Source organism: Linepithema humile, chromosome 7 (assembly GCF_040581485.1).
Source record: "Linepithema humile isolate Giens D197 chromosome 7, Lhum_UNIL_v1.0, whole genome shotgun sequence".
In the NCBI taxonomy this organism is placed as follows: Eukaryota; Metazoa; Arthropoda; class Insecta; order Hymenoptera; family Formicidae; genus Linepithema; species Linepithema humile.
The window spans coordinates 9,674,248-9,697,853 of record NC_090134.1 but is presented as its reverse complement, the minus strand read 5'-3'; the positions used below and the strand labels follow the sequence as shown (position 1 = coordinate 9,697,853).

General features: G+C 36.6%; 3 protein-coding genes across 4 annotated transcripts in view; 2 read left to right on the top strand and 1 right to left on the bottom strand.

The window, feature by feature from the left end:
- Positions 1 to 1,768, bottom strand: part of LOC105670189 (UPAR/Ly6 domain-containing protein crok) — a 123,926-nt gene extending 122,158 nt beyond the window's left edge. The window contains exon 1 of the mRNA XM_067359141.1: positions 1,719 to 1,768. The gene's annotated coding sequence lies outside the window, so the exon portion shown is untranslated. The remainder of the gene's footprint in view (positions 1 to 1,718) is intronic.
- The window catches only part of LOC105668201 (uncharacterized), a 71,405-nt gene extending 62,580 nt beyond the window's left edge, over positions 1 to 8,825 (top strand). The window contains exon 5 of the mRNA XM_067359138.1: positions 5,643 to 8,825. Within this exon, the coding sequence (XP_067215239.1) occupies positions 5,643 to 5,765 (123 nt within the window). The 3' untranslated portion in view covers positions 5,766 to 8,825. The remainder of the gene's footprint in view (positions 1 to 5,642) is intronic.
- Positions 8,826 to 11,367: 2,542 nt separating this feature from the next.
- Positions 11,368 to 18,149, top strand: LOC105668423 (synaptic vesicle glycoprotein 2C-like). 2 transcript variants are annotated; one of them, XM_067359113.1, is made up of 13 exons: positions 11,368 to 11,463; positions 11,654 to 11,877; positions 12,551 to 12,604; positions 12,670 to 12,831; positions 13,080 to 13,242; positions 13,586 to 13,707; positions 14,378 to 14,616; positions 15,556 to 15,725; positions 15,834 to 16,011; positions 16,538 to 16,655; positions 16,988 to 17,147; positions 17,421 to 17,548; positions 17,844 to 18,149. In XM_067359113.1, exons 2-13 carry the CDS (start codon positions 11,832 to 11,834, stop codon positions 17,927 to 17,929), a joined length of 1,626 nt encoding a protein of 541 aa, XP_067215214.1. In that variant the 5' UTR covers positions 11,368 to 11,463; positions 11,654 to 11,831; the 3' UTR covers positions 17,930 to 18,149. The 2 variants fall into 2 exon arrangements, with proteins under 2 accessions (XP_067215214.1, XP_067215213.1); XM_067359112.1 differs by lacking the exon at positions 11,368 to 11,463 and having other exon boundaries at positions 11,545 to 11,877.
- Positions 18,150 to 23,606: the final 5,457 nt, after the last annotated feature.

Genomic DNA, 23,606 nt, shown 5'->3' with positions numbered 1-23,606 from the left:
TTTCTTAACAATAATCAGCATATGTGCGTTGATTATTACAGTTAAGTACGCGAAAAATTGTGCTTTTATCAAGAGAGTTTACAAAAAAATTTGAGAGGATAATTTGAAGAAAGATGTATGAAATTATTTTAGAAGTAGAGAAACAGAAATTTAAACGCTCAGGTTGCGAACCGCATATAATGGGAAGTGAAAATAAGAAGGTTTCCAAGTGCTGTTTCTGAAAGTGAAGCATCTTCAATAAGGTAGGCAATAATAAATTCCATTAAAAAAGATCCACGAACAAACAGTGGGATATTGCATTGTAAGAGCTTCCTTTTAGATACTGAATAGTAAAGATTGAAGATGAAAGACAAAGAACAGAGCAAAATAAAGGAAGAGATTGAGAAAGACTCAGAAAAGACTACCGACGCAATCGAAAAAGCAACACACGCCGCTTCCTCTGTTGTTTCCATAAAAGTAAAATAAAACACAATTTATGAAATCGCTCTTTTATGGAGTAATAATAAACAGAAAGTACTGTAAAAATATACCAATATAAACATATTTAAACGCTGAATAATATTTGTATCAAACTTTTCTTGTGCGTTACACGTCTGTTGTATAAAAAACATAAAATTCAGAGCGCTTTAAAGTGACTCTATCAGCATTATCAGAAGCTTCGATAAAGCGTGAAAGGGGAAAACTTTGCATGTGTAAATTCATGTAAATACAAACGTAACGGTCTCTACGTGAGATTGGATGTCAAATGTAATATATTTATGGCAGTAGATTCCGCAATGTTCGCCGTACACGTGCAACCGTTATTTCGCAAATATATCCGCGATTACGTTACAGCCAAAGGGAGGACAGAAATCCGGATGGATCCTTATGGCTCCCGTGAATTACCGCGGGATCTGGTTTTGGAGGCCGCGAAGAGGAGGCGGAAACGGATTAGCACCCGACTAGTTTGTCTTTGTATCATTAGCTTTTGACGTTAGCACCAAAGCCGACGTGTTTCCAATATTTGCTTACATCAATGGAGTCTGCGAATTTGCCGACGTAATGCTACACACACGCACGCACGCCTAACGCATTGCAATTTGGATTACTCGTCAGACTTTACGAATACTACGATGCCCGCGATAATGAATCTGCCTACGCCGTGTCCAAAAGTCATATAATACTCGCTTCAAAGGTTTTTTAATAAACTCGCAACCGAAGCAAATTTGTAGCTCTCTCATTTTCGAATAAAAATTTTGTACTATATATTTTTTAAATACCTATTATAAATTTAAATACCTATTATAAAACATGTACTATATGTTATAAGTGTGTAATTTACATAATGATATATTAGTAATCAAATTGCAATCATGCTAAAACGGTAGCAATGAAAATCAAATATCAAATATCAAATATCAAAATATCAATGTATCAATCAATTATCGTATTCTAGTTCTGCGATTATATGGTAACTCGTAATAATATTTTCAATTAATTTCGAAGTTAAAAAAATGCTTTTACTTTTTTTATAGCTTTGTGTGTGTGAATTATAATTTTCATAGATAATAATACGAAAAATACTAAAAGTAAAATAGATATTTAAATATTGTACAATAAAAGAAAAAAGCGTTAGAACACTCGAAAAATTTTAATATCTATCACTAAAATAAACAATAATGAAAAGAATCAATGATAAATAGTAAAACAAATTGAACTTTTCGGCAAATTGTACTCACCGGCACGATGCGCAGCAGCGAAGTTATCGTTTTTTGACTGCAGAGTTGATCTGTAAAATAAAAAAGTAAATCCAGATTAGAGTACTTTTTCAAAATAATTAATATTTGTGAAATAATTACTGCGCACATTGAACGTTATATTTAAACAAAGAATTAAAATTTTCAAATAAATGATTAATTACCTAAACGTTGCTTCGCCGGCGCCCGATGCTCCTCCTGAGCCTCCTCCCCCTCTCAGCCCTCCAAGTCCAAGGCACTCACTCGCGTCACGAAAATCGCCCGATATTTTAAACGACACTCCCGACGCGTACTTTGTTTTAGGACAAAGATATAACTCGAATATTATCGCACGGAATATGCGTTCGACACTCTACGCAATAGGTAACGACGAAAAAGGATGAGATAGAAAATTGTGGGAAGTGATAAAGGTATTACGAAGAGGATAACGCGCCGCAATTCGCCCCGTACAAGTGCCGCCGTGCGAATAACAGGACAATAACAAGCAGAAGGTCGCGCCGATTACGGATTAAAGGAATGCAAAGAGTGGGGAGCAATGTTTACGCCGATACATAGGGAAGAAGCGCGAAAAAGAGAAAGAGAGAGAGAGAGATATGAGTCGCGCATACCAAGCTGATGACGAAACCAGCCCCGCGAGTCGATCTCGAAATATTAGAACAATTATCGAATATATGTATCGAAATCGAGTTTAAACTCAATTTCAATTCGATTTCGATAAATGTTCGATAAATCTCCTAACGTTAAGAGTTTTGAAACCGACTCGCGGAGTTTGATGGAATTGTTTTCGCCATTAACCTGCATGAACTCTATATCTCTTCTCTCTCTTTCTCTTTCGTTATGTATCGTGCGTTTTTTTTTGCACCTATTTCCCGCATTCTCGTAAATCGGAATCGGCGCGACTTTGTTCTTGATATGTTTATTGCACTTTTATCATTTTCACGGTGACACTTCTACGGGGTCGATCGTTTCGTATCGACACGTCTATCCTTTTTTATAGTACTATCCTTATTATTTCTCGTAGTTTTCGACCTCACTTTTTTCCGTTGTTACTTGTTCCGAACGCGGTAGAGTATCGAACATGTAATCCGTGCAACTTTTACTTTTGTCCTTATGTGACAAAGTACGCGTCGAGAGTGCCGTTTAGCATCGCGTGATTTTTGTATTCGCGTCGCGAACGCGTGACAGCCCTGAAGAACTGTGAGAAGGACTGGAGAGGAAAAGAAAGCTCAGAAAAAGCATCGGGCGCCGGCAGAGTAGCTTTAAAGTGATCATTTATTTCTGTTATTTGCCAAATATTGCACATAAAATATATATATAAAATATATTGTGTGACGCACATAAGAACTTTGAAATATTCGGTAAAAAATTTGCAATATTTAATACTTATGGTTATTAAATATAAATATATAATTCTTTTGTTAGATATTTGCACAAAAGATGAGTGAAAGTTTATTATGTGTGATAATTATTTTAAACGCTGCTATATAATTTAGATGTACTTTATATGCTACAGATTAACTTGTGAACAACAACTCCGTTGTTGCGCATGAAACACCTTGTTATAATGTATTGTCGCGATTACGATCTTGCTCGAAAAACCGACATGCTTCGGGCATACATGATTTAAGGACACTCCGCTGTCGCAATTAGCGCGCGAAATTTATTATTTCGCACGCAACGCCGTGTCGGTTCGTACACGCGAAGCGGTTACGAGGTAGGACGCGTTGTATACCGAACAATTATCTCGGGAGAATCCCGCGGGAGTCACGGCCAGGCCGGGAACTCGAAAAGCGAAAATTCCGCTCGCGAAATTTCCGCTGATTGCTTTTCCCCCACGTTTCTTCCCGTTTCGTACCATGCCACTACATTCGTCCGCCGGCTACGTCAGACAATTAAGGCGCTTCACCACTGATTTGGACAGCCCCGAAAGGGAGAATAAGCAAAATTGAGACACGGCACACATCATTGTCCGCTGTTTGTATTGTACCGGGTGTTCGCGCAATTACTATTTCGCGAACGGTCAATTCTCTCAGATGAAATTTTGCTTGAGTGAAAATCCAATGAAAATCTTTGTCGCGCCTTTTCAATTTTCGAAGCTAAACATTTTGGTAAGTTGATCCTAAATTAAGTTTGTAGTTTGCTTCACTGAAATTTTAATGAGAATATTTTATCGCATTTTTTTTTCTTCAAGATTAATATCTTGGTATTTTGAAATCTTTGAAAGAATTGAATTTCTGTTAACAATTAACTTGATTTGTTTTCCTCTTGTTGCATATTTTTCATTTTTAATATAAAGTGCGTTATCAGTGGACTTCAAATTAAATTTCTGATAATATCAAGTTTGATTAAAATTTAAACAATCCATATTTTACAATTTTCAACGAAAAGCGGAGGGAAACAATCTAAGCAAAATAAATTCAAGAGCGGAATAAAATAACTAGGTTGTCTACTACATCTCTCTTCGTAAAGCAGTCGAAGGTGTTTCAGAATTATATTTATCGTTGAATATAGTCACATTCTGTCGTCAGTCCTAGATGGCGACGAAACACGTTTACCACTGGCGTAAATCAATTTTGTCCGTAGATCCTGCCGAAGATCTACTCTATGTTGTTTCTTTCCTCTTTGCCATAATTCGATGTCTGTCGGTTCGTTAGCCTTATGAACTCGCCCGCGAGCTTCACGGCGGAATCGAATTTTCCATGGCTCGACTTGAGATAACAGTCAACGACAGAGCGCGAGTAATCGGATATACCTCTCCTTTATATCTTAATCCTTCTCTTCATGCTTTTATATCTTAATCGTCTTAACCCTTTCAATTAATTTCTACGCGTCAAGCGGAACATATCGCCTTTAAATAGTTCTTGAACAAATTATGTTCGGTCTCATTTACTTCAAAAATCATTAGTTGTTGTAAAATTACTTATTTTAACAATTTTGAAATAATAAAAACAAATATTGCAAACAACAAGAGTTAATCATTAAAAAGTGTTACACGCTAACCAAAATTAATCAGAAAATTCAATTTTTCCTTATTTTAGCTTGTCATGCATAATGTTCCAGATATATATAATATTTTTTGTTCCTGAATATCGCACAGCTTGTGTTTATTTGAATTTATTTGAAGAAAAAAAATTACGCATGACCGAATTAAAAACATTCAAAATATTTGGCGAATGTGTGCATAACACATCGCGGCAGCGTACGAAACCGCCATCGCAGTGATAAATTCTAGTGATAGTAACTGTAATAGACGACATAAGGCTGGCACTTCGTATTTCCGCACCGTCACCCCGGTGTATTCTCCGAGAGCACCGAGTAACTGAAACGTACACGAGTACATACGAGTTTCGTGGACGACCGCGAGAGAAGGTATATCGCCGTTCTGAAGAGAGCACGTACGTGGCCTCTTTCGAACGTTTCCGCCTTTTTACGAGCGCGCGCAGTCGGGAGGCCCGGAGGCTTTGACTTTTTCATCGTCGTCATACCTTTTTCACAGCCCCGCACTTGTGACCTATACTTTAGCGTTGGCGAGCCTCGGCATCTCCCGCCGCGAAATGTTAACGAAGAAATCATGGAGCAATCCGTGAGCGGTTTTCCACGGCAGCTTTTTAACGTTAAATGTTCCAATAAATCTTGAAATTAAAGTCGCGTCAAAGTCTATTTGAAAATTAAACAAAGCCTCTAAGTTTTAATTGCTTCTAATTAAAGCTAGATTAAATCGCCATAGATTGAAATCCCCGTGCTAATCACTTTCATACTCCCGCTTCGCATCTTCGCTATTTCGGGAATTACACAAATTACAAATATTCCTCGTCATATGTATGTATATTAGGTACACAATGATGCAACATCGACGTATGTGGCCGCATAGAAATTACAGACGGCACATGGCAACGTATGTTCCAGGCTCCATTAAGTCGTCGGTTAGTGCACATGCCGCAAGGATCGTGGGACCTCACGCAGGGCACGCAGATATTGGACGGCATCCGGCTGTGCTCTCTCGTATACCTACTAAGGGCCGTCATTTAATGGAATTGATGGATTAAGCGGAAGCCACGTCCAGCTTCCGTGAGGGTGCATATTATTGTACAAGATGAATCGAGAAATTCACAGAAAAAAGTAACCGTGCAAGTCAAATATACAGATGAGTCTATGTAATAAGATAGAATACTTTTATATACGACGTATTCTTTTTTTTTCATAATAAATCTAACAAATAGTTTTCATCTCTTTTTTTAAACAATCAAAATCAATCTATCAAGGAAGAGAAAAAAATGACAAATATATCTCCTCTGAAAACACGTTCTCCTACATCCTCTTCTAGATAATATTTTCAGAAAACTAATTCCAAATTAATAATAGTTTTTAAATCAGGCTGTTATGAATGAAGCTGAATAATACACAGATTTCTCCGACGATTATCGTTTTATCATCAAAGAACGGAGTGCTGCAAATAATCTAGCATTACAATTACCCTAGTTCAGCTTGCTTGAACAGGTGAGTACCCGACATTATCATTTTGCATAATTGAAAGACGCATGATTTAAACATTGCCAACATCATTATCGGCAAACTCGCGAGATAATCCCATTGTGCAGATATTAATTACGTAACGACAAACACTGGCTTTCGTGTGCATTATGCGAACGAGTTGCTTTGGAAATTTCAGCGTAAAATTTCTCGGGAAATTGCTGATAAGGGTTCGGCAATAGCAATTGATAAATGTTATGATAACTGAACGCGTAAAGAAAAAAAATGAGTTATCTCAAACATTGTAAGTTCTATTTGTTCACGTGATGTCATCGAAGGACATTTCCTCATGTAATCCATTCGGAAATAAGTTTTCCGCGCGACGGATTTCCCGAGTTTCATTTCATTCGCCAGAGCCCGAGCGCGCGCGTAAACTTTCCGTTCTATTTTCCTTTCCTTCGGCCTCCGGAGCGGTCGATGCGGAGGAGGATCGGCGCAAATTCGCTCGCAAATACGGGATCACGGTTCCTGAAAGCTCACTAGTATTTGGTCCTTCCTCAAACTCGCCGATCTGAGGAGGGAGAGCTCATTGACGGAGGTTAAAACAAAGTTTATCTTTCGCTTTTCCAAATCAAAAGAAAGGAATTAGTGTAATATCACTTTTTTACTCTTTATTTTGAATCCTCGAGCCTTTTTCATCCTTTTAAAAACTTCTTTCCAACATCAAATCCCAAGAATTTCATTTGAAGATCTCACTTATACCAGAGATAATTACTAGTACCAAATTACTTTCAGATTTATACAATTTCCATCCAATGCATTAAAGCGTCCCAGATATCAAAGTTTCACATGCAACTGGAGCGACTTGAACGAACTCGGCGATATGAGTCGCAAGTCAAGAAAGCTAAGTAGATGCTCGAGAAACGAGATATCGTTACCGCTCTTTCGGCGCAGTGCCGCGTCGCTGCAAGAATCCGGCGTGTTACGAAAGCCGGACAAGTTTGAATAGAGCCCGCATTCCGCATCGAATACCCCGAGAAACTCATTAAGTGAGTTGCCCCATCTAGCGAGCGAGCACAGGAGAATGGCGCGGGGATGAGGCGTGGTGGATTGACGTGTGGGTGGTGGTGGAGGGCTGTTTGCCCGGCTTTAGACGGTTTACAGCAAAAGTATCCGACTAGTTACGAGGCCGCTTCGTTTACGTCGTTCGCTCCGCGACGAAAACGCTTAACAATAAGTGCATGTTTACGCTTGTCTGGCTAAACTGCACTTGACTTCGAAATTACCCGAATTATCGTCGAACTTCAGCACCGAGATAATTTATGTTACTCCTCGCATTGTCTTATCTCTCTAATCACTCTGCTATTTCCAGTCCTAACTAGTTACGATTAACAGTTCTTACATATAGACGTGCAACGTGTAAAATTTTGCATAATGATGATAAAATAAAACAACAGATATCTAACAGATAGTACAAAAAAGACAAAATAAACGAGAAAACATTAATTGATCTATATCTATATAAAATGCACACGAAATTTTTATTTCAATAAAAGTCCATCTAAATTCGACTCTTTTTTAGCTTTAACATAGTTTATTGAGAAAGCATTACCAAATTGAAAATTGATGCTCCAAATGTTCTGAGCGATCAAAGTTCGTAAATGGAACTATAATGGCCAATATAGTACGCTTTTCTTTCCACAAATATCGGTGTGCAGTTTATATCTATGTATATTAGTTGATATAAATAACGATTATTATTATCTTTTTACAATATTGTAGAATATTGTTATATTTTTTACTGTTTTTGTACTGTTAAATAAATTCGCTAATATATACAGATATTTAAAAAATATGTAACATTTTCTTGCGTTCAGATGACGCTAGCATAACTCATACTTTTCACTAACAGCTTTCTTCCCGCCGTGCCAATTAAGGATTAAAAATGAGAAAGCACATCTTTTTTCGATAATCTGCTAGAAATGAGAAAAAATTACTATCGCTCGCTGCGGTATCAGAAGCTATTGTTATTAATATGCCGTATGCGATGCAAGTACGTGGTTTTCCAGCATCATGCACATGCACGTACGGTGATTTCTGAACGAATATGACAGTAAATGCACACGGGCGCGCAAAGCCCACTGAGTTGCAGTTTTTGCAACGAATTAACCGCGTCATCGAAAAACCGCTGTATTTTATCAGCTGTCAGAACTCGGCGTGCGATGTTTTTTATCGGAATCATTTTTGCATCTATATTCACCGAGCATTTGTCAAATGCTATAAACATACTTTTGAGGTAGAAATATCAATGTTAACGAAATATCAATGTATTCTGCTGATATGTAAAGTCATAATCGCGTCTGTGCCGCGCAATCACTAGTTTAAATAATTTATATTTTAATAATTCTAGAACTGAAAAGCTGGAAGTGTAAAATATCCTTTTTAAAAATATCAAATAAAGTGAAATATATTAGATTTATATTTATTCAAAGGTACGAGATGTGTGTGCTGTAGAGAAAATTATTAAATACTTTCTCTTGATTTAAATCGATATATAATAAAACATAAAATTGCAGAGCTGCAAAATTCAATTTAATAAAAAAAAAAAAAAACAAATAATTAAATTTAAAACAAAAATAAAATAAAAATAACTTCAACTTAATTAATTGATTTTTCGAATAGATACTTTCACGCTCGAGTACGAAGCAGAGCCTGGCATGCTAAACGCGATTACGATGAAAACGCTAGTATCGTCTTACACAAGGGCTTTTCCCACGTGCCAGCAATTTGTGTGTATAGTTCTCTTGCCGGTGAGCGAAAATCATCGGTCGGGAATCAAGGAGAGAAACTACACTGAACCCGTTTTGAGCTCGGTGCAGTACTCTCGTGTTCCTGTCAACTGAGTCGGACATCACTGAGAGAACTGGCCGGTGACCAAAGGCCAGTGCAACACCGCCGGATCAAATATCCATTTCCGTTTCTGCTGACGTAAAGCGTACGTCTGCATGGCTTACGAAGAGAAATGACACAACCGCCTTTGCGGTGAAAAAAAGTGAATGTGAAAACTAGCTTTTTGTCTCTGAGGCATTCTTTTCCAAATTAGTAACGCTAAATCGTTCTTTCAGTACATCTAATTCGGTGTATCTCAAAGCAAAATGTATTATGATCGCTTCAAAAAGCATCCTGTGCCTTGAAATTTAACGGTAAAGACCATAATGCGATAAAATATATAACAGCTTGTAATTTATATACTGAATCGATTGAATCTTCTTTAATACTAATTATTGTTGTTAATATTACATTTATTATTTTTTGCAGAATAAATTGAAATGCATTAAAGAAATCTTAGTCGTCTACTTCATCGATTAAACGCTATTTTCCCTGCATATGACATTTTTTTATCAACTGCACGCCAAAGGATACTTGCCGATACGTGTATGAAACATCTGAAAGCGTCACACGCATAGATACGAAGCGTATATTTTACGTGTTATTGGACGCTCGTAGCAAAATCAGCAGCGAGAGAAAAAGTTGTGGGGGGCATTCCGATCTTGCATCCTTAGCGCAAGTCGGACGATCGAGAGAGAAAGAATTACAAAATGTCATACCGCTGGTTAGTGGTGTCCTGTCTCACTCATTCGACAACGCTTTCGGTTGTTTCATACACGTATGCACCCAGCCGCCGAGAGATATACTTGCCTGTACAGTGTACATTGTCTTTGTGCATATTAAAATATATAATATTCAGTGTTTAGTGTGCTGTGCAGTTGAAAGGTGAGCAAAATAATAAAATAAAAAAATTGTCCCTTCGTAGGCACAGACACACACTCACACACAATAAATATTGACGTAATTTTAAATAAAAGAGCAATTAGAATAATTAAAGACCAGTTTACACAAACATATGACACCATGATATTGATAATGGTAGCATCTTCGTAATATAATTAGCAAAAGTTGTACTCAAATGTCACTCAAATGTCCATGAACAAACATGTGTAACAATGGCGCGCTGGGAGCACTTCGTCGCCGATCGCATCGCGATAATTAAGAAACGTACCGCGATGAACGCATGTCAACACAGGCACGTGTGTCAATTAACGGCATCAGTAGCAAGTGTATTTACGTAATAACTGTATGATATGTGACATGTTAATTGCGATAAGGAAGATACTGTCTGAGTTTCAGTCTATCGCGAGAAATTGAAAGCGAGAGTGATGCTTCGCGAGCAGGAATCGTCGATCAATGCAATGTGTTTCTCTCGTGAGCGAATTTTGCCGAGTCCTGTGTATTTTTCTTTCTAATGTTATTTCGCATTTCTATTTTCCATATTTTCATTTATTTTAACGTAAACCTGTTTTCTTTTTAGATGTAAATGTTTAAACAAATGATACATATATTCGCGATTGATTCCGTAAAAATTTTTATAAAAATTCAGGAAGTCGTGTAGATGCGTTTTAATAATGCTTCTGATTTTTAATATGTAAATTTGCGTTAATTCAGCTTTTCAAATTATTTTTATTATATACGCTATAAAATAAAAATATTTCATTTTACTGCATTATTTTACCACAATAATCATTTTCTCTCAAATTCATACAAATAAAAGTATGCGTTCAATAATAATTTTAAACAAACGCGCAATTGGTAATCGCGTCATTAATCATGCTAAGGTTTCTAAAATTTGAACTATTGTGTTTCGGGATCAATCTGAATTACTAGAAATCATATTAATATTTAAAATAAAACATTGAGCCATCTTAGTTTTTCTAAGCGATGGTCCTGTTTTTAACTGGTAGCTGATTTTTTGGAATTACTGACTGCAACACTGATAAATATAAAACAAATATCATAAAGATAACGAAACCAACTGCTTAATTATCATATAATACTTAAATCGTCGTTTTTCTCAAAACCATAATTATATTTAAATATCTTGCTGCTAATGAGAATGCCAGATAACATCCTTGACAAATTTTATATCAAATTTTATAACGTGTATATTTTAATTCATCTTTATAAAATAAAAATGTAAACGAATAAATATAAATATAATTTAAATATTTATTATTTTTCAAAAATTCACAATTCTTTAAAAAAATTAATTAATTTAAAAAATCGATATTTATTTTGTGTAATTATTCTTTTTTTTCCAATCAAGAGCAGAAAGTAAAAATGTTACGGTAAACATACACAGCACAATGAAGATATTGCGACTCTCAAGACGTTCTGCTCGCTAATGAGAAACAGCTGATGTGTTCGTAACAATTGAATCATTTGACCCCTTTTTATTGGCAAGTTACGGAGTGGGAAATTCATTAGAGCGAGATTGCGTTCTATATTGCAATCAGATGTGTAGAATCATTCTCTGACTCTGACGTTGCCAATAAAAAAAAATGTATATCTGGTCGTATTCCTGCAAAACGCACATACTTGTTTATTCAAAGTGAACGGACATTTGAACAGACGGCACAGTTGATTCCGTTTCCCAGAGAATCAAGAAGCACCTGACGAAGCACGAGATCGTCACCAAAGTCGGCCAACGTGACTAGGGCTTCTATTTTCGTACTGAGAAGCGGGACTAACTCCACCACGTAATCGTGTCTTCAGTTCGCCGCGTCGGATATGCTCGCGAATGACCGAGACAATGACAAGATCGCTACAATAACCGGTGAGAGTTCAAAGCCCTTCTTGCGTGACATCCGGTAGTGTTAACCCCTAGATATACTTTGAAGGCGAAATAACTCTGTATACACAGTGGATGTAATAGTGGTGCACAAACAAGGAAATTTTCGGTGCTTGAAGTTAGTAGTTTTCGAGTCAGTAAATTACCGAGCAGTGAGATACAACATGTATCGAGAGAAAATATAAAGCAAGTCAAAATTTATGTATACGTATATGAACATGTGTACATGAATTTTTATCTCGCGTTTGAATATCATATTAAGTCGCAGAAGTGATGCAGATTTAGTTATCGTAAATTATATTATGTATGAACTTTTTAGATGAATTTTATATATTCATAAAAGAAGCTTAAGCACGTAGACACAGGTAGATATTCGTATATTTAATATTTATATCTCCTTTAACATGTCTAGATAAGTCACGTTTACGATTAACTCGTAGCTACACATCGTAGCTACTTCAAAAAAGAAAGTGCTAAATATTGTTCCCTTCCTCATTTTTTTTCCTTTTCATTTCTTATCTATAACCAAACATTTTCTCGCACATATAGTTACCTTTGCATCTAAACGCCTCAATATATTTTTGACTACACCGTTCATTATATAATCCAAATGTAGACATATCTTGTTTCATGAAATCACTTGCTTCTTGTTTTTCAGACAACGTTAACATTAATGAACCGACCGACTTCGACAAAGCCATCTCCACAACCGGTAAGATTTTTTAACGTAATGCAAAATAAAGATTTTTACTGTTTTATCTCATTTTATTAACTCAGGCTATGGATTGTTCAACGTGCTGCTGTTATTGGCGGCACTGCCGATCACGTGGACCGCTGTTTTCGATACTACCACCGGCGCATTTATCTTGGCATCAGCCGAGTGCGATCTTGAACTTACATTCTTCCGTAAAGGCGTCCTTGTCGCCTTTCCTTACATAGGTACGGAGCACAAATTCGAATTAATTAAACTAATTGCAAATCATGTGAATCTGATAACGCTAATTTAATAGAGAATATCAATGCTAATATTCACTACAAAGTTGTAGCAATTTTCTAAAAAATTGCTTATATTGCAATTATTTGATTAATTTGATATTATTGGCGAAAAGCATTTTTTGGTATAGTATCCTTTTATTTTGCAAAATTTAGTTTACGTTCTAAACCTTGAAATTGCTGATATTTTACAGCTATAACAACGACCGCTTTTATATGGGACTACATAACACCTCACGTAAGCATGAAAACGCTATTCATTCTCGCATTATTAGGCGACGCAATTTTGAACATCGTGAGCAGCGGAGTACAATCCTACTACATATTTCTACTAGTCAAATTTGTCAGCGGGATCTTGTAAGTATTCTTCTAAAGAAACAACCAAAAATATTCTCCAAGAAATTTGGAATACTAAAAGCACACGTGCTATTTTACGGCTATTTTATTTATTCTCGAAAGAAAATACTTTATATCAAAAATTCAACGCGTTGACGAAGAATTTACCTTGAATTTTTATTTAAAAGATTCTGTTTAATACGACATTTAATATCAGAATTTAATTTTTGAGTGATAAAATAGAGATTTCTAGGCGAATTTTTTCTCCAAAAATACATCATTTTCTCCTAAGGTTCACCATAACCCTCCACCCTTCGATTTTACGTCCGATAAGATGTAACGCGCGCGCATCTATGATTTACAGCGCAGGCGGCCCGTTGGCGATGGTGATGACGTACCTGACGGAATTCCATTCGGCGAAGTACAAGCCCCGCTTCGCCACATGGGCGGGATTTCTCTTCGTCGTGGCAAACATCGTGCCAGCAGGTAGACATGCGATCGCGCGATAAATCGTTTAATGCATCGCACTTATCAACAACAACATGTTACCCGCAAAAGCAAATAAATGACGCGCGTAAGAATACATGAAAAGCAAAATTCATGCGTTACAGTAAAAAAAACCATAAATTATAAAATACATAAAATTTATATATATCTACGTAATCTCGTGATAAATTTCCAATTATAATTATTGCCAATATTATTACTATATCATATATATTTCTAATTCGTCTGACTGCAACGATGATATTATAATATTCAGAGGGTGCCTTGTGTGAAAAGGATTCAGAAGCGATCTCATGCAACTCTTGTTCAGTCGCCCCGAGGTTGGCGGAACTAGTTCGAAACTAGATTACGTGTCACTATCGCTGCGTCCTGTGTGTAATAACCAACGAACTTTGCCTAACAACGCATAGGACGAATCACATTGGCACCAAATAGTTCCAGCTGAATGCGCGAGATACGAAGCTTCGAGGAATAAATCAATTAATTTAAGCTGAGAAACTAATTTTCCGTGTAATTAAAACTTCCTATTGTTGCATATCGCAAAAACGTAAAAACCGATTAACTGATATTATCCGGCAAAAAAATTAATACAAAATCGCACACAAGATGTTCTCGTAGATCCGATAATTAAATGTGTCCGTTTCGACAGCTCTGGCTTTCACGATACTGCCGTTAAACTGGCACATCGATATCTTCGGCCGAGACTACAGTTCCTGGCGTATATACCTGTTAATCTGCTCGATACCACCTGTCGTCGGCCTCGTGACGGCGACCATGTTGCCGGAAAGCCCTAAGTACCTCATGGCAATTGGCAGATCAGATGCTGCTTTGAAATTGCTTAGAAGGATATACTGCATGAACACGAGACAACCTTCGGAAACGTTCCCGGTAAGTCTAACGCACGATAAATTTTTTCCTAAGTCTCTTTTTCAGATTTATTAATCTTAAACCGAAATATAAAAATATCCCATTAAAAAGATGTCTGAGGGTTTTTTCTCAATATATATTTATTTTCTTTGAAAAATAATGTTATAAAAATGGTTTTCTTAGTTAATCCATAACTTACGATTATTAAAACACAGTTTTATGATACAAATTTAATTCTTCAATGTATATTTATTGTATAATTAGCGAATTAAATTAAGATTGAAACTCGGAAACTATTCTGATTTAAGAATTAATGTCATAAATCTGCGCCCGTTATTGTCTGTTTTCTGACAGAGCACTTTCCAGCAAGATCTATTCTCATTTCGCGGCAACAACGATATTGCATTATTCGGACGTTATTATCTTTTTACCGCCTTATCGAGCGAAACTCGTTTCGGGTTCTAACAAATGGCTGCGAGATATCTTCCGCGACTTCATAGCGCCTCTGCTAGATACAAACGACACGTTTTATTTACGGCACGTCCGCAACGAAGAGAAAAAGAGCGAGAGAGCGAAGTAAAGCGGAAACGGAAGTAGAGAAAGGCGCAAATCGCATTTTCCAGACGAACGAAGGCAAGGTCGGCACCGGGCGTTATTGCACCCCTGAGCGAATTTAAATTTGCACTCCTTTTTTATCACAAAACCCTTCAACGGTAAATCTCCATTTTACAATCATTCTTACATCTTAATAATGGAAACGATGACAAATTCATATTTCGTCTCTACTTTACATGTCGTATATTTTTTTCCCTATCTTATATATTGTATATGGTGTCTGCTTTCGTATTCTACACAGCCGCCGGCACTGCATTTAGATAGCGGTGCACAAATCGGACGCATAATTCACTCGGTGAACCGCGGAAAGAGCGCCCTTTCATCGTCGCCTCTTTCTCGTTGCAGATAAAAGCGCTGCTCGTTCGGCAAAAGACGCAATTGGCGCGTCCAGTGCTCGAGGCGAGTCTCGAGAGGATGCGCGTCTCGTTGTACAACACGAAGCTACTGCTGACGACGACGGCTAACCTGCCCGCCTTCTGCTTCGTAAGTTTCCTTCAATTTGGAAGTATGCTCGGGTAAGTTTGGGTAACTCGCGGCATTTCCTCGAACGCTTTTTCACGCGACAATAATTGATGCGACAATCGTCGAAACGAAAAACAAACGCTGCACACGCGACTGCGTAGATTTCACACTATGAGACTGTGGATACCGCATCTCTTCATTATTATCAACAACTTCGACGCGGACAACTGGACACCAGAGGACAGGAAACCGACTATATGCGAAATGCTAGATCCTCACGCGGCTTTGCCAAGTAGACGGTACTTGAACTGCTCGAACTTTGACAGCATGTGCATCGAGGTTGGTAAAAATTGCGAAACCAACGAGGCATTTCTTCGATGATCCAATTAACGTATTAAAGTATCAAAATGTCGTGAAGTTATTTTTAAATCGAAATTATATTTAAATCAGAAAAAATATCTTTGTTCAATATTCATTCAAATAAATTAATTATTTAAGTAGCTAAAAATGATACTTTTATATAATAACAGAGGAAAACAGTAAGATTAAAAGTTAATAAAAATTACTATAAATAAGCAATGCATCAAAAATTAAATTAAAAATAATGTATCGCTGATTTGTTTTCGAGATGAGAAATAAAAAGAATAAGAACTAAATTTTCTGAAAATAAGAAATATAAGAACGGCTTTTATAAAATGTGTTAAATGCTCATTTAAAGCCATGTGCGTTTAAAGTCGTAATACTTTTAATTAACGTTCGTTGGACTGATCGTTGATCCGCCAAGAATAACTTCATTAATATTAATTCTCTTAATAATAAGTGGAATTTACGTAATAATAATTACACCGTTTTAATACTTTTCCAGTGGACTGTCCGTCCCGTGATTTATCGAAATTCCACCATTATCGCGGCATCGGCTGTTATATTTTCATTCCTCGTCGGATTTATAATGACTACTAAGCTTCGAAAGCAGATCATATTACGTAAGATTTCGCATCGTTGCATATTTATTCTGTGAGAAATAATATTTTTCTACTAAATCATGTCATTCTTCTATTAAACAATAATTTTCTACGGAAATTATCTGTCAATTAGTTCACATTAAACGAGCAACAAAATATGTTGCGTAATGTTATGCATATGTTACAACAAAAGAATATTTCTTCACAAGAATACTAATCTTATTTCTATACCTTTTGCATACTCTGGTTTGCGGATTAAAAGCGATTAAGCGTTGTCTTCGAGAACGAAATTGCTCCGTTTCGCGCGACGGAAATAGCTCGTGAATTAACGGATATAGCAACGATTGTTTCAGTTACGGCCTTCCTGATATCGGTGGCAAGCAGTTTCGGAATAAATTGGGCGCAGTCTCCGCCGTACATGCTGACGCTGGCGGCGGCGGTTCTCGTGACGACAAGAATAACGGGTAATATCGTTACCGCGGTGAATGTCGACGTTATTCCCGTCCCATTAAGGTAATGCCGCGCGAATATAAACGCATCTCTTTGACACGCGCGGCCGTATCCTCTGCTCTCCCGTTCGCGCATCCCCGTGCAACTCTGGAAATTAATTGGCATCACGCGGCACCGTCATGCAAGCGCACCGACGGCGCCAGTCTCGAGATTTTATTGAGTGCAATTCCCTATTCGTCGCTTTATCAGAATCCACGTTCGTTAACGCGAGAAATGAGGATACGCTGCGGGAGATAAATATATCCGGTCGCGACGAAAATGAATCTTTCGTTACAGGGCAACGAGCACGAGCATCCTCACGAACATTGGAAATCTCGCCGCTATCGCGGGCAATTTGATTTTCTCCGCGCTTCTGAACACCGAGTGCATCATCGCTTTCACGGGGTTGGGCTGCTTCTTCTCTGGTATGATTAACGCAACGCTACGTGTCGCGATTTAATCGTTCCGATACGTTGAATTCTACATTAATCTCGTGAATTAGATTTACACTACTATTTTCGGAAAAATAAATTTAATCAAACGTTTAACGCAGAAAGTCTTAAAATGTAATGTATGTCAAAAATTAATTTTTTTTTTAATTATAAGAATATCACAAATCTTATAAAACGCCACAGTGCCGCTCGTAAAACATTAGTCAATTAAATTAGATAAATGATTCTATAGTTAAATCTAATTTCTTTTCTATTCTATTTTTTTCAGCCTGTTTCTTCGTATCCCTGTTCTTTCCGCAACCCGTGAGAGAATCGTCGAAGAAACTTGCTGAAGCTAGCACATCGAAAGCATGAGAAAAAGATAGTACAAATATATTGTAGAAAATCTCCAAGAATATAAAAATTTAATCACACGTACAGTTGCTTGACAAGGCTTTTCATTGGGCTGTAATTTTTTTTTTTAAACGATTTATCAGACAAAATTTAGAAAAATGTAAGAAATTTGATACAGTAAATAAATATGTCCCTCTTTCTGTTACAGAAAAAGTAAACATACATTTTTTATAAAATTCTACGACTGTCTCTTTTTTTATTTTTCCTGGATCGATTCTATTTTTCCTAGAACGAGGTGATTAATGTTTTTGTTTTTCACAAAAACGTTTCTTATACTTCTTTAAAGAAATCTTTCTCGACATTACGATACGGTGAGAATCTTCCTTCATAAAAGTTTATGAAGGCCAAATAGAAGAAACGCAAGTGCGAATGTAATGTAGGATATTTTTTTTAAGTACAAAAGTGCCATTTTACCGAATAGCGTCATTATTCCCAATAACCATTTTAAACAGTTATCGTTATTTGTATGCACATAGCATGCGATTGTACAACGCGATGATGTGATAAAAAGAAATGCATATCAAAACATTGAGGCGGAAATTTATTCTCAGAGCATTCCTACGTACATTTCTATGTTCAGAATTTCTATTAAACTCTCTCAATTGCTTAAGCATTCCGTTACATTTCCATTTCGTCCTAAAAATATTTTCTATTTTGCCTGCACTTCGTGCACCTTTCTATTTTCAGATTTTACATCCTCGTGATTAAGCTATTTTTCATCCGCGAGATTGCGGAACGCGCATTTGAATTGAAAAACATTTTGCTTTCGATTCACTCGGAATTATTCAAAATTTCTCGTCGTCGCCTGATAACGAGACTTGCGCCAAACCTGCGCGAGCATCGCGCGTTATACGGATAACGGCGACAGGTTGATTACGCGTATCATGTAAGCTTCCGAAACCCCGACGCAGGCAATCGCGGTTATCGAAAGTTATTGGGTGCAATAGTTAATTAGTTAGTTGTGCGCGAAACTAGCCGGCAGGCAAATTTGCCATAAAGTTTATCTTTGCCGAATATGCATGAGGGAACCATATAACGCATGCTTATTGCCACAGCGGTGGCAAGGTAAGAGTTACTAGAGCTGCACCACTCGGTTTTGCCCGAAGCATAAACATCCGAACTTGTACGCGGTTTCCCCTGGTTCGGCGCAATCGCGCGATATATAGAGCGGACCGCCGCCACCGCGGAATTAGCGTAAGCCTTACAGTTATTCGTCACTTAACCCTTTCGGGACTCGAGGGATAACGCGGTCTCAAAGAATGTTTAATGCCACCCCGGGATTAAGGGCTTTCCGTATGTTTCTGGCTTAATGTCGAGTGTCGTCTCAAGAACCGGAATTCAGATAATTACATCCCGAGAAAGCAAAGTATGTTGAATGTTTTCTTATAAGATTCAAACTGTACAATTTTTTTGCAATTATATAATTATACAACGGTATTTTAAATATAATTATGAAGCCTGTTTCTAAAAACTAATTATATATTAAAAATGCATCATTCTGTTTAAATATACTAATAAATTATTTGATGATACAAAATTAATTACACATAAGCAAGAATTTTACGTTATTTGTAAATTTGAAAATTCGAGAAGACAACTATGCGTGATAATTATACATATGTTTATTTTATAGAATTATATATTGAACTACGTGACTCACCCCACATCGCAATTTAAGCAACGCATCATCGATCGCTTACGCAATTTTATCTTCCATTTAATCTCTGTTACGTTTAATATGTTGCACATTTTAGCATCATGTAATAATCATGGTATCTCATTAATATTTTATCGCAATATGAAATGCGTTAATTAAAGGCAAATACATCGCGAATGAAGATATTTGTACGTGAGTACGTCAACTGTAATGCAAATGTGAATTAGCGTGGATATTATTATTCACATGTTGTTTCGCTTCTCGGAAAATAAACGGCCTATAACGCATAATGTGGGTAAATCGTTATGCAATCAGTGCGACTATTAAACATGCAATAATTAACTTTATAAATGCTAAATTGGAATAATTTTTACCAAATTCTTTTGTCACCAGATGATAAGTAAAAGAAATATCAAAATGTACCCTCCATGCCCTCTCTGATGTGAACCATATAAAGATGCAGCGCGCTTACTTCGTAGATAATACAAAAGGATATCGAATATTGATATTTTTTCGCACCCTCGATACCTTCATGTATTCACAGTACCGGTTATCGATACTTTATCCGCTTCTATTTCATCGTTCACCCTTACAATATCGAAGAGAAGCCTAATAGCAGTTATCCCGGCGCATTTTCGTGGAATGCTTACCGACCCCTGTTCATATCGCTGTCTGCATCCATTTTAAAGTTGGAACTACGTAGCCACATCCCTTTCTCAACGTTGCCGGTAAATGCCGCAGCTGTTCGGCGCAGCGCTGCATATACAAATTATATCGAGAATACGTTCCGTTTACAAATTTAAAAATATATCACACAATACAATGTAATATTAATTTAAAATGGATACAAATGGAGGTATTAAACAAGGATCAATAAGCGTCTTGCTAAAAATGTTTGCATTTTTCTAATGACATAATTGTATTACTGGCTGAGGGTTAATATTTTCTGGAGATTCTAGTTTCTTGTAAAACCGTTTAACTCTCAGACACATCTGCAGAGTGAGTAATCAATAAATTGTGTAAACACACACATATATGTATATATACAAATATAATTAACGGACAATATTAATGGCTCAATCAAGGATTACCAATTCTAAGTATCGTTATTTTATCGTAGATGCGTAAAAAGAATTACAATTACCATGTCATATAGTCAATTATATTTCTTAGTAAATGTTATTTCTCGATATGTGAAAAATTTAACATATTGCAATAGAGAATAAAAAAAGTAAAAAACTTAATTAATATTATATCATTTAACATTAGTGTTATCATAAGACTCTCAAAATAAAAAAATTATACTAAAAAATCAATACATGCATTAATATACATATATAGTGCATTTGTTGCGGTAAAAGTGGAAATACGAGTGAATATTTGATGATGGAACATCAAGGCAAAATGCACGTAGATTATAATAACTGCAGAAGCTCGCGCACGAATCACGTTTTAATTTTCGCTGAAATATTTCCAAGAGTAAGATAAACGAATAACCATCCCGCCCTGATCCTTTTTTCTCTCATCTCGGCGTCTCTTTTCGCGGAATAAAAGAAAGCAAAAGAAAAAAAGTTGTAATATAATTCTCGAAGGAAAGTGCTGTTTAACACTTGCATCAATGCCAGAGCGAGTAGAAGTCAACCCATTCACCACGGACATAGTAAACCGCGTAAACCAGATGAAAAATAACACAAAGCTGACGCGGCGATTCGTCTCGGCAGACTTTTTCTCGCGAAGAAAAAAATTTCCATAGAAGAAGCAACTTTATTCTTGTGAAACTTTCCACAATTCATTCGAGAAGCGTTCGGGTGAACTTTAAAACTAGTTACGCATAAATTCTTATTCAATTTATCCTTCTGCCGATCTGTTATAAATCGATTCAAGCAGCTTGCACGTGTAATAAATAGTACTTTTAAAGCAACAAGTTCGGAAGTTTTATATTAATAAAATATTAGCGTACTGTTTTTTATTTTTCATATCATTGTTCGTAAAATAATAAAATTAAATTTTCAAAATTTTATCTTTAAGTTAAAACAATTATTTACTAGACATCTTATCATAAAGTTACGTTGTAACGAAATCAACTTCTTGAATATTGAGTTCTTTTTTATTTCTTTTTTATTTCGCGAAAGCGCCTCGACTATACTTTAGATCGCCGAACGAACATATTCGCGCGCATTCTTACGTTCGCGTTACAACCCTCTTAGTCGTGAAATGGAGTCCGCAGTCTTATCCGTAGTAAAATCAAGCGGCATTAAGCTTAGCGCCCTCGCGCTATTTCGCTATGAATAATTCATCGTGAGTAACGCACTTGTCCGAAACAATGCACGCGGACGCCATCAACAAACCTTGTCGTTCGGGAAATTAGCATTTTTATTCTGCTACGCGATTTCGTATTCGCCGTTCCTGCGTTCGCCCGCGCAATCGATCGATCCGCGTCCGCTGTCGTCTCGCACGACCTAATCGCGAATATGGTAAACTTGTCTTACGGCGAGAGATCCATCGGGGGATCATTTCCTGATGACGTGACGTCGTGACGCGCTTGCTGATGTTACGCGTTGGTTATCGTCGATCAATTCTATACGTGCCGACGATTCCATCCCCGTGCTGTTCCCCTTAAGCCCAAATTATATTCGATTCCATCGTCGATAGCGATTACTAGCGGTTACGCTCACTCGGATGATGTGCGTCACGTTACTAGCCAAAGGACATAGCGAACGAATAGTGACATGTCAATCGACGAACTTGCAGCCTATAAATATAGCGATTTAAATGATGAAAAAAAGTACGCAGAAAGTATGATAAAAATAAAAACAATATTCTAAATATTCTAAAAATAACACTGATATATTGACTATTTTTAATTGCCTATTTTTATTTCTTTCTATTATTATTATTACTATCTACGCCTTCTAAAAACAATAAAAAGAAGAATATCAATGAAATCTCAGTGGATTTGATTAATTCTTATTGAACTAAAAGACGTTGCAGCACATCAACGGAATGTAATAAAGGCCCGACAACAATATCGAATCATCCCGACTTGACCGCGGGCGTAACCGAAGCGTTTCCCAATTGCACATTGCGGAATTCCGAGAATGCCAAGCGGCGTGAAAAATTAGAATACCGAAGTTCGCAGCCTACGCGCGCTTTGCTCCGACCTTGCTGATGTCTAATTTCGCGAATTACATCTGCTGATAAATCAGACGATATTTCTCTGTGGATTGTCAACTAACGCCGTTGAACATCCAGAAGTTTCTTACGATGTTAGAGGAGTAATCGCAAAATTGGATCAAAAGATCTGTAGTTAATATGACATATCGTAAAAGCGTCCGGCGTTACAAATCATAAATTAAACTGACGTTATACCACCGCGGTCATTAAGGGAGTAATATCTTTAACTTGTAAATGCCAATAGTGTGGACAAAGCAGTTGGTAATTGATCCTGTTTGCAATAAAGTGAACTCGGTATACAAAGGATATTTTGTAAAGAGAAGAAAAGTGGGTCAATCTATCGAAGATGCAATGTTTGGAAGTACATCATCGCTTCAAGATATTATTTTACTGACAGTGAATACCCGACAGTGTATATAAAACTTCGAAGAATCGCGATACTCAAATCAAAAGAATGGAACATGAAAATATATTGCCCGGAAATTTCATCGCACACACATTCTGAATTTATACGCATACTTATCTCTTATATCTATCCATAAATATTTTCAGGATACGATGCTAAACACGAGATCTTTTTCGGGTTTTTATATATTTCCAAATAATTATTGCTTTCGCGGGTAACGATAAATTAATTTTCGACAATATTGTCTATATTTTATACTTAAAATGTGAAAAATATAATTTAATTATAATTAATTAATTAATTAGAATCTTCAGATCATTTTTCTTTGTGATTTTGCATTTCCAAAATTTTGCAGAAATTCTTTTAATGAAAAAGACTTAAAATAAATGCAATTTATGTTG

What these genes read in the sequence shown, in the direction of transcription:
- LOC105668423 (XM_067359113.1), top strand. Translation starts at nt 11,832, where the DNA reads ATGCTCGCGAATGACCGAGACAATGACAAGATCGCTACAATAACCG. An exon ending in CAAGATCGCTACAATAACCG is followed by an intron (nt 11,878 to 12,550) that starts GTGAGAGTTCAA and finishes CTTGTTTTTCAG; the next exon opens with ACAACGTTAACATTAATGAA. An exon ending in AACCTTCGGAAACGTTCCCG is followed by an intron (nt 14,617 to 15,555) that starts GTAAGTCTAACG and finishes TTCTCGTTGCAG; the next exon opens with ATAAAAGCGCTGCTCGTTCG.